This window comes from Cynara cardunculus (genome assembly GCF_001531365.2).
Source record: "Cynara cardunculus var. scolymus isolate 2C chromosome LG 5, CcrdV1, whole genome shotgun sequence".
Taxonomy (NCBI): Eukaryota; Viridiplantae; Streptophyta; class Magnoliopsida; order Asterales; family Asteraceae; genus Cynara; species Cynara cardunculus.
In genome coordinates this window covers 2,428,161-2,439,941 of record NC_037532.1, presented here as the reverse complement: position 1 = coordinate 2,439,941, position 11,781 = coordinate 2,428,161, and the positions used below count along the sequence as shown (strand labels likewise).

General features: G+C 37.0%; 1 protein-coding gene across 1 annotated transcript; it reads right to left on the bottom strand.

Annotated features, from left to right (window-relative positions):
• Positions 1-779: 779 nt before the first annotated feature.
• On the bottom strand, positions 780-11,454 carry LOC112513309 (sulfofructose kinase-like). The gene is made up of 13 exons (XM_025119537.1): positions 11,219-11,454; positions 11,100-11,145; positions 10,930-11,019; positions 10,072-10,149; positions 9,048-9,122; positions 8,747-8,799; positions 7,893-8,043; positions 7,214-7,324; positions 6,254-6,371; positions 5,277-5,374; positions 3,741-3,879; positions 2,478-2,530; positions 780-1,056 (listed from the first exon to the last, which is right to left on the bottom strand). Exons 1-13 carry the CDS (start codon positions 11,311-11,313, stop codon positions 973-975), a joined length of 1,191 nt encoding a protein of 396 aa, XP_024975305.1. The 5' UTR covers positions 11,314-11,454; the 3' UTR covers positions 780-972.
• Positions 11,455-11,781: the final 327 nt, after the last annotated feature.

Below are 11,781 nucleotides of genomic sequence, written 5' to 3'. Positions count from 1 at the left end.
GGTCCATTCCTTCAGAAGCCCAAATTTTCATTTCAGGTTAAACTGTAAAGAATGAAAATTCATCTGCTGTCGTTTTCATTTTCATACCCATTTTGATTTCTCTACGTGAACCAAACGCCACCTTATTGTTGGAAAACAAACCAATCAATGGATTGCTTGCCATTTTGCATTAGTACCACTTTCTCTCAATGTAACACAATGCCAAAATTTCTTATTTTGTATCCATTTTGATCGGTAACGTGTTGATCTTGTAACATTTAATAACATGAACACCCATTTACAAAATATCCAAAGAAATGGAAGATAAACAAGACATCAACGTCGTCAGATGTTACAAAATCAAAAAGTTATTAGTCAAAACGAGTAAAAAAAAGAAATTACATAACTTCGTTTACTATTAAAAAATCCTTGTTATACTAAATAGAAACTAAAGGGCTGATTACCAAATGCTTACTCGGGTAAGTGTTTACCATATCACATTACCTTATCGGATGAATATGACAAAGACAAGAATCTTACCCGGTAAGAGTGAAGGCAAAAACTAAGAGTCTTACCCAGTAAGTGATGGCGACGACTCTTACCACGGTTAACATTTACCGGGTAAATTGTTACATACGATGTCGTTTTGGTGGATTAAAATCTTACCCGATAACTAAGTGATAGTGTTAAATTTTACTGGCAAACATTTACCGGGTAAGTGTTTAAGTAAACGGCCCCTAAAACAAACTTATTGTATACTGATACATTACCATGTTATTTCGTTCGAGTTATTTAGATATCTTAAATGTTCCACATTTATTAATTTAATTTCATCGAAATTGGAGATGGTGTCTTAAAACGGCACGAGTAGAAGAAAATCGAACCAAAAATATCCAAAGAAGCAAACAAGAACGAAAAGCCAAATCCGAAAGCCAGGCCCCGATTTTCCTACCCGATCAGCAACAACAATGCCGTTGGAATCGGAAGGGGCCTCTACCCTAAAAAAGGCGTCAATCGAGGATCCGAGAGACACGGGAGACCCGTTCGAGCTCCCAAAGCTCGACATGCAATAGCTGCCTGTCATCATACACACAGAATTTAAGCCCAATATGAGAAAAAATAACTTAAATAAAATCCTTTTAACCCATGTGCACAAAATGCAACAAAGTTTCGTTTAATTCTTAACATAACGGAAAAGTTTTTTTTTATCAATAAATGTCAAAAAGTTTCAAAACTTCAGATTTTGTACCTATTCGACCGTTAATCTGCTGATTCTGTAACAGTTAGTGACGTGAATCAAGGACGGATTTAACAGGTAAAAGGTGGGAGGATGGGCCCTATTAATTTTTTTCCTCTTTTACCTAGGTTTAAAAACAATTTTTTTTAGCTTTCTACCATAATTCCTCCAATAATTTCCACTTGTGCCCCCACCAACCAAAAAGAGTACCTTGAAGTCAACCAAAAAAGTCTCAAAATCAATCAAAACCCCCGAAAAAGTCCATCAAATTCGACAAAAGAACTTCAAAAATCCTTCGAAAACAATGGAATTAGACTAAAAACACATCGGGGTGACTTTACGGGCCTTTAATCTACCTTAAAGGTTCCCCCACTAGACAAAAATCCTAGATCTGCCACTGAAGTGAATGMCTGGTTACGAAAACTTGATAAATGTTACAAAATCTACACGTCACCGGTCGAAATAAGTAAAAGATAGAAAAATTTGAAGCTTTGTCAGATTAAATAGAATTTATATTATAAATAATACATTGATCGAGAAAAAAAAAGAACAATAAATAAGAACCAAAACAAACTTTGTTGCGTTTTGATGCATTTTGCCCTAACAACATTTCAACCGTAGAGGCGTAGAAATATATCCGTGAAAGTATTTTGACTATTGGTCAAAATATCTTAATTTCTCTACGAGATATTAAGGGGCCGTTTACCAAACACTTACCCGGCAAGTGCTTACCGGTAAAATTTAACACTATTATTACTTACCGGGTAAGATTTTAGTCCAACAAAACGACATCGTATGCAACAATTTACTCGGTAAGCGCTTACCGTGGTAAGATTCGTCGCCCTCACTTGCAAAATTTTTGGTTCTTGTCTCACTCTTACCGAGTAAGATTTTTGGTCCTTACCATATTCATCCGGTGACGTAATGTTACTTGGTAAGCGCTTACTCGGATAAGAGTTTGGTAAACGACATTGTAATTAAATTCATAATGGTGGAATCTTTTGACCAATATAACAATTAATTAAATGAGTTAATTATGGATTTAGTCCCTATAGTTTATGGTTTTTTCGAAAATGGTCTCTAAACTTCATTTATTACAGATTAGGGCTCGTGGTATGTTGTTTTATAACGAATTAGTCCTCTACTCTAACGGTCATCCAATTCCTCCATTAATCTTGAGGGCATTTCCATAATTAACTCTTAATTAATATTAGATCAAAGTTTTCGGATTAAAATAAGGGAGAACGATATTTGTACTAACCACTTGAGCTGCAAAGGGTAACATCTGTTCCGGTGGCTTGTTGGTGCAAATAGCTACAAACAACAAAACACTTGTCAATTTTCAATCGAGGAAAAAAAAAGGTATTAGGGTGTTAATGATTCGAGCTTATAACGAGCTAATCATGCTAGGGTTCGATCTCGAACATAAAACATAACTTGTTTAACTTAATGAATCAGACTTCATAACACCAGTGTTTCACTCGGCTCGTTTAAAAGCTTGAATTAATATTTCAAGCTGAGCTGAGTTGTTAGAGCATAAACTTTTTTGAGCCAAACATATTTATGTGTTCATAAATCATACAATCAAAATAAGACCTCCAGCCAATAAACAATTCTACTCTTGAGTTCGAGCCTATAAACGAGCTTATAAAGCTTGAATTTCAGCCATAGTTCTAAATAACTTGTTATGGTCTCATTATGGTGCGTTATAGCGTCAAGGCTTGGGTTCGCCGCCACATTAACCCTTATGGCTCCACTCTAACGCTTGGCTTACATTGTAACGCATTATGGCACGTTACAACGCGTTTATTTTGTAAGGTGTGTGGTTATTTTTAATATATAATTTGAGGGATGAATGATATAATTATGTACGAGACCTAAGACTTAAATAAACATAATAAGGAAACTAAAACCTTAAATAGGTAAATGCTTACTCCCATACCCGTAGTGAGTAGAGATTTAATCTCGATTTTGCACTCTTGATATCATTTTCATCAATCGTTCTTCTTTCTTTCTAGTTTTATTACTTTATATAAATTTAATTAGTTTTACGGTATGATTCAAAAGTCAATACACTAACACATGCCGGCTTACGACAAGCCTTTAAAAAACACCGTTCTTGCCGTAACTCGTAAGGCTTGAGCCTTGATCTCGCCGCCACACAATGCCTCACCTCAAGTCATTTAGAACCTTTCAGGCATAATGTCTTAACTGAAATTCTTTAAACGAGCATCGAGCTCGAACATTGGATTTTTTCCCAAGCTTGAGCTCGATCACTAATTTGAATAAGTTATTCGAGCTCAAACAATAGGTTACTCAACTCGATTCGGCTTCTTGACACCCCTAATTGCAGCATATAGAAGAATCAATTGTCTTATTGCCTTTCATGTCTCATGTCATTTGGTGGTCAACACTCAATTTAGGGACAGTCTCCGGGAATGTACGGACAACGTATGGCGGTACTCGGGGAATAAAAGCAGAATAAGAAGATTTGTGACGGAAAAATTAGGTGGCATTAACGTACCATACAGGATAGCCCCTATAAATGCATCACCAGCACCAGTGGTATCCACGAGTTCTGATTCCGGTATTTTCTCGGCCGTTCCAAGAAATAACCTACCGCAAACAGTTCCGACTCCCTTGGCCTGCAATCTTGTAACATCCTGTTCCGTGGAAGCAAAATGTTATTGTCAAGTGGTGGCACCATTTGACTATAAGAAACAAATATATGGATATTTTTAACAAAATCAACATTGGTGGTTAGTTCATTGCTTTTCATATGTGAGGTCCTGTGTTAAGATCTTTTATTGCAAAGTTTTTTAAAAACATAATGAATCTGAAATTAAAAGCTTAAAACTAAGAAAATGAAACTAATGGGACTCGAACTCGGGTATTGGGTGGAAGAAAAGCCTTGCAAAACAACTCTACAAAGGGAATCTTATGTCCTCATTATAGTTTCAAATATATACGGTGACACACCACAAATTGATACGGTGGCACTTTTCATGATCCTATGACCATGCCACCGTATGCACTACACTGGGTCCGTCCCTAATTGTCACTATAGTAGTCTTCAGATTAAATGGGTCACTAACTAAACATCGTTACAAGAGAAAAGTAAACTTTCATCCGTGTAAAATGATTTATTAGGGTTCGGTTGCGGTAAGAACAGTTTTTAACGAAAACACAAACCTTCATCCTGCGGATCTATTGACCAGGAACCTTTTTTNGGGGGCGGACGCCATAAGTATCACCATGACTGAAACTATTAACAAATTTCAAATTCATTCATTTTGAAGGTATGTGAAAGTAATTGAAGGTGAAGATGAAGGTGGATGGAGGTCCATAGCCAGATGACTTAGTAAATGACCTAAAAAGAAGTAAGGGACGTTTATGTAAGATACAAGTGGCATAACTGGAAAAAATTGAATAAAAAATCCAATAAACTATCCGAACTAACTTTTCAAAAAAGTTAGCTTACGGCTTACCTAACAGGCTTGTTCAATAAACTCAAAAGAGTAACCTGGCTTTTGTTTGCCAAACAAGCAGAAATCCTACAACATACATAATAACTGATGTATACCCAAATCAAAGTCTGATCTTTACGAGTTTTGGAGGAAAGCTGTTCCCATGCCATTTTAGAGACGGGCAGTGTGACACGATGATTTACATATTCTCACTATCTGAAAATAAGTGTCCACATTTCTATTTTAGTGGGTCTCAAAATAAGTATCCACTTTTAAAAGCAACTGCTGCTTCCAATTCTACCCTTAATTATGAGACGAAGAAATTCATTAACCTTTATTATCAAGGATAAAATTGTCATTTAATTAATTAAAAAGATGACACATTTCCTAAACTGTAAACCTTTTTTATTGTGAACAATTATTTTGGGATAGAGGGAGTATACAACAAGCTTACGAGTCTTATAGAAGATCCCCAATCTATTACCATAAACTTGCTTATTTCATGATTGCAGGTATGCTAATGTTTTGGATTATTCAAGCAGTCTTATGAACAAATAAATCAGCCGCATATTAACGTACAAAAAGGGGCTTACCGATGAAATGCACGTAGGAGCAGCTTTGCCGCTATTAATTTTCTGCCTCAATTGTTCAACTAAATTGTCTGCATCCATTTCTTCAGCTTGGCCATCCTCTGAAGTTAACATCAGAAGCTGTCGCCATTTAGAATCGGATACTAAAAGAAAAGGATAGAATTGAGACCAAAGGGTCATTGGCCCGTATCCGGATTACCCATAAATCTTAGCCTCCGGAAAGTCAAGGGTTCAAACATCACCAAAGGTGAGAAGTGTGAGTGAGTATTTGCCGTGTTTATACACACACACACACACATATCAAGGTTCTAAATGGCATGAGGCGTGGTATGGAGGTCAAGTCTCAAGCCTTACGAGTTACGGGATAATACGCAGGAATACACCTCGAGTATAACCCGCCGTAACGCTCCATACTGCAAGCCACACCTCAGAGTCATGCCACACGCTTTAACGTGGCGGCGAGGCCACGCCTCGACGTTATGGCGCACCATAACGCGCTTTTTAGAACCTTGATATATATATATATATATATATATATATATATATTGGAAGGTTCAAATAAGAAGGCTAAATATTGTGAGAAGGGAAGGTTCATGTATGGATCATTNCTTGATATATATATATATATATATATATATATATATATATTGGAAGGTTCAAATAAGAAGGCTAAATATTGTGAGAAGGGAAGGTTCATGTATGGATCATTGAAAAAATCCAATCGAAAGCGCATATGTGAATCCATATGAATAATCTGTATCGTTAGTTCACATATGCATCTTCAAATAGATTTATTTTTTTTATTTTTTCAATGATTCACATATGAACTTTTTTCTTAACCTTTTCTTCTTTCCTTCTCATGATATTTAACTTTCTAACTTGAACTGACCCCTCTCTCTATATTATATACTTCGAAAAGAGAAGATAGAATTGGGGGTTGAAAGGCGATTAAAGCTAAATGTTATATGCATCAACTATACTTCTCTCGAGCATTATGCATCCATCTGCACCCAACGTCACAATGACAAATTTAACCTTTGGCAACCTTAAGAGCATGGAAACAAGCGCACTTGGAACAGTTGGAGCTTTAGTCCACGCCTGTTGAAATTATGCAGCAAAGCAACCACATGAATATTGGTCAATGAATCCAGCTCGCTTTATTGGAGAGAGAAGTACGATCTAAACATTTATTATCTTTTTGCAGACAGACCTCAGAATAAAACATTACTAGTAGATTAACAAGACAAAGTTCAGTAAACACCTCTGAGATTATATAGCATCAGTTAAAAAACCGAACCAAACAAACCCAATGAATCCAACATGGAGTTGGTTATGTCACCTCTACCCCTAGGAGTAGAGAAGTTGTTTCCATAAAGACCCGCGGCATATAACATAATTGGTCCAAAGGTTATGGCTACCCTGAAGAATTGCCCTTCAACTTTAGTGGGACCTTCTTGTCAGTTGTCACACTCCCCTTACCGACCTCCCCCCTCCATTTTAACCAAGAAAAATACCGTCCACTAGACTTCTCGATCAATATCAAGATAAATATCGAGATAATTGACAAAGACCACCTACTAAACTTCTGTAAATTTGTCTTCTGACACATTATCTAGTCGTTTTCCAAATATGCACGGGGAAGCCAAATTACATTAAAAAATACTTTGGGGTAGAAGGCGTGTTTGATGAAACCTAAAGCAGGATTCATAGAATATTAGCACAAACAACATTTCACATCTTGATATTCTAGCAATTCAAATATGAGCAGATATGTAACATTAGAAAAGCTTCAAACGCTTCAGATTAGTTGCCGATGGGAAATTGGAATTTCCAGGGGCCGGACACCATTTTAATTCAAAAAGAAATTGTCTTGACCAAAAGGCAGGTACTTTTGGAAAGGAAGAAAGCTATAAACAGAAATTTTCAAAGGAGCAGCTTGCCTGTGGAAGTTTGGCCGAGCACACAACATAGTCTGATAAATATAGAAAATCATCCAATCCATCCCTTAGTTTTTCAGCATCAATTAAAATAGGTATACTCCTCCGATTTGCCTGCACTGGTAGCATTTAACAGGGATAATTTATTTCCATTTTGGTATTTGAGTAGTCTATAGGGAAGCTGATCACAAGAACAATCAAGGGTGGACCTATGAAGGTCTGAGCAGGTCCCGTGCACCTGCTCATCCAATTATCACAAATAAAAAAAAAAACTGGGTATAAAAGGTGCACCCGTGAAACTTTGAGGGTGCTCCAGGATATTAGAAAATACAAGGAACATCAACAAAAAACCGAAAAAGTCCCTTGAAATCAACCACAAAACTGAAAAGTCCCTCAAAATCAGCCAAAAAAGTCTTTCGAAATCAACCAAAAACTTGAAAAATCCCTCGAAAAGTTGGAATTCTGCTAAAAACACATCAGAAGACTTGGCAGGCCTTTTATCCATTAAAGATTCCCGCTCGGTAAAAATCCTGGGTCCGCTGCTGATGAACTACACAGCTGATTTCGGTAAATAAAATGCCTCACAGTTGCAGATGAAAGTGTCTTTATTCACTGTGTATACTTAGAATAAAAGAATACTACAAGCTAAAAGAGAAATAAGATCTGAAACCACAACACTTACCTCATGTGCAACAACTAAAGCAGTTTCATGCAATCGTACATCAAAATAAGTAAGCTTCACCCCATCTAATGCAGATGACAAAGTTAAGCTGGAGAGGTCACTAGGAATCATTGGAGGCGACCCTGGAGTATGAATGCAAGTTCGAGTTTTCCTGGAAACAACAGAACAAATAAATTATTTTCGGTTTGCAGCTTCAGGTACAAACTTCCTACAAATGCTGAAAAAGATCTGACGTCGATCAGTTTTACACTACAACCAGCAAGAAGTTAAAATTTTCAGTACGAAGCACTACACTACTGAATGCATAACCAGGTCTCAGAGAAGCAAAACCAAAATAAAGGAAGATGACTCCCACCCCCACCCAACCCTTTCTCCATTGGAATCCAAATGGAATATCGTTAAGAAGAAAACCCACCATTTTATCTTGCTAGAGCATGAATGGGTTGCAAACTGGGACTACATGGAAAGGACAATAATAAGTCGTAAATGTGTTAGGATATGTACAAAAGACGATTGTTTTCTTTTGTCATGGCTTATAATACTTAGAAATGCAGTAATTGTTCTTTTTCGTTATGGCTTATAATACTTAAAAATGCTATAATTGTTCTTTTTGGTTATGGCTTATAACACTTATAAATGCAATATCTCAGCATACCAACTAGAATACAGTAGTTCTTTCAGCTTATGTAGTCATGACAAGTTTAGAATTCAACAAAATATCGAGCATATAATTTTCCATGGTTGAGGAAACTAATCAAATTGAGCATTTGCAGAAAATAGTTGGTCACTTGGTCATACCATGGAGGTAACAAGAGGAGAAAAAATGAATCGGTACATAGGTTAGGTATCCTTACGTTTGATTATCCACAATGACATAGGTGAATGGTGAATTTCCCTCTTCGGAAACCTGCAAACAAGAAAGATCAAGTTGATATATTTTTAATGAAGATTATCCAAAAAAGCTACCTACCACTATAACAAAAGTTTGTACAATCTATTGAAATTAACATTATAAATTCTATTTGTATACACAAATCCACGTGGGATCATGTGAGAGTAACAATTATATGACTAGGGACTAGAAAGTATTAACCTAATCATATGATACAACATTGCCCTGTATATTTTATTCTCTTCAACAGCTATGTTCATTACCACAAAAAAAGAGACATCTACACCATCAACTTGTAATTCTTCCAATACTCCTCTCCCTTGAGCGTCATTGGCAACCTGACAAGTAATTTGAGCAATGGGGAACACTTCAGAATAGTTAAGATAGTCTAAAACGATCAGGAAAGAGAGAAAGAAAAAAAGTACCAGCTCATATGCGGACAACTGTTTCTGAGGAAAATGGGATATAGATACAATAACAGAATGGACTATTGGACATACATAAACACAACAGAGACACCTCTGACTTGTGCTCTCTCTCTTTCTCTCTCTCTCTACCACCCCCTCCCCCTCCGTGCCTTCCCCACTCCCTTTTCCCTTTTGCTTGTTAGGCATTTACAATCATCATCTTCGTCTCCCCCCCTCTCCTTTTCAGCTTTTCTCATTATGTTTGTGGTGCGGGCCTTGGCTTGGTGGACATGGCCCTATTGTTCCTGCAGGTCCATGACCTGGTTAACAAGTGCATAACTTTTGCTGTGGATTCTATTTCAGGCCCCTATATGCTGATTTGAAGCTTGGAACGAGGAGCACACCCTGGGTAGGACCTGAAGGGGCCTACGATGTTTTTGAGGCCTAAAAACGTCATTTAAACATGTTTTTGGGACCTTTTGTGTTTTTTTTGCTATTTTTCCATTTTCAGTTTGGGATTTTCTGGTAGGCCCATCAACTTTTCAAGCCCATTTCCTTTTCAACTCCTTATTTACATGTTCAAGGTGTCACATGGATGGTCATTCGATCAATACAGAAACTTTAATTTTTCCATCCAAATTTTGAGTTATCAGCGAATTCGAGTTTGAAGACTAAGGTTCGATATTCGTTGAATCTACGAGCGTTAGAAGAGATAATGTTTGGGTATTCACAGAATCAATGAGATTAGTCTTTGGTTCAATATCATACGCTGCATCAGTTTGTAACAGGAACTTACAACTAGCAACCAAATCACAACTTAAAACACATAACTAGTTCTAGTGTGAAGTCTCCCGCATATTTAATGTGCATATTTGCATACCTTGGATATCAGCCTGGCATTTAATCCCAGACGAGCTGCACAAGTTAGAGCATTTCCTGCATTGCCACCTCCTTGAACCTAAGAGAAAACTTGAGTGAATGATGATGCTAATTTTTAAGCCAAAAGCAACTTCTAAATTCGAGACCTTTAGTGATAAAGATAGACATAGTTGAAATGGAGTGCAAACATGATGGACAAGAGTTCCTTAACTTATTTGACACCCCCACAACGGTCATTTCTTTGATTCAGAGAGTAAATAGTTCACAACTATTTTGACTGTTCCAACAACAAAAACATGAAGCAGAATATGAAGCACTCAAGGAAAACTTAAATCTCAATTACAGAAGAAAAAACAGTACGGTTGCATAGAGACCGTTGAACTTTAGTGATTACAGACGAGTTTAAACTATAAAGTTCTTGCAAYAGCCATTTGAGTTCATTAAAATATCAGCTAGCCATTGCATAACCGTAGGCAAAGATTTCACACATCACTTACACGTGGCTAGGCATATACAACTTCACAATTTAAAGGTATAATCTACTTGAACATATTTTTGCCAATGAACCACAGACGTCCAATAGAACCGTAACTGAACGTTAGAGGAATTGAATCAATCACAAGTACAAAATAAAAGTAACACTCAAATCACAAATTTTGAATTCCTATTATAAAAGTTTCAGTAGTCGAACTCGAACAAACTTGTAGTGATTTGATTCATAAATTAACTGTAGCATCAATAGAGTTTTACTACCGGTATGAATCTCCAAATTAAACAAATGGAGTATCAATCAAACTTTAACTACCACTCTACCAGTATGAATCTCCAAATAAAACAAATAGATCACCTAGATTTTTACCTTCATGCTGGTGCTTCTGATCTTGTCGTCAGGGTTAGGATAAGAAGCCACAGTCGCCAATAGATCCACGGCCACACCACCAACTCCAAGCTGCGTTGTTAACACCATTAGAATCCATTCCCAATCACAACTACATCAATCATGGAAAGGAAACGCATAGAAATACGTACCACGATTGGAGTTTCAGGCGGAGTCGACGTTGACGACATGTTTACCCTGAATATCGCTCCGATGAGTTTATATACCGGAATAAAGGTGAATAATGCGATGAGCGAGTGAAGAAAGACACCTGGAGGTAGTGGAGCAGTGAATTGACGATGCGGATCGTGAAGAACAGCAAATGGAGGTCGGGAACATGGTGGCAATAGAGGATATGGCTGTCATTGTCAGCCCTGTGCGGTGGCGCGTGGCAAAGAATGGCGCAGTAACCGAGTTTGCCTGATTAAGGATTTGGATGTGAAGGGCGAGCCGAGTGAGTCACATCTCCTGTTACCTACTCCCTTCCAATAAAAATTTGGGTAATACTATTTTCATTCACAGAATCGGATCAAGTCATACGCCTTAGATATACCCGGTAAAAAACCGAAAGTCTTCCTCAGTAAGTGATAGTGACGACTATTACCATGATTAWMACTTACCGAATAAATTGTTACATACGATACAATGTCATTTTGGTATACTCAAATTTTACCCAATAGTCGATAAATAGACAATTAACCTACTAAAACTTGCGTGGTTCTAACTTTTTTGTCCCTTTCTATCATTTCTTTTCAGTATAATATCAATATCAATTTGTTTTAAAGAGCAAACTAGGCATCAAACGGCACCGTCTCATTTGGAAATTTAGCGTAC

Coding starts and splice junctions, on each gene's coding strand:
- LOC112513309 (XM_025119537.1), bottom strand. CDS start 11,313: ATGACAGCCATATCCTCTATTGCCACCATGTTCCCGACCTCCATTTGC. Junction 8,044..8,746: donor GTCATTGTGGATAATCAAAC/GTAAGGATACCT, acceptor TGTTGTTTCCAG/GAAAACTCGAACTTGCATTC. Junction 1,057..2,477: donor TACCCTTTGCAGCTCAAGTG/GTTAGTACAAAT, acceptor GTATGATGACAG/GCAGCTATTGCATGTCGAGC.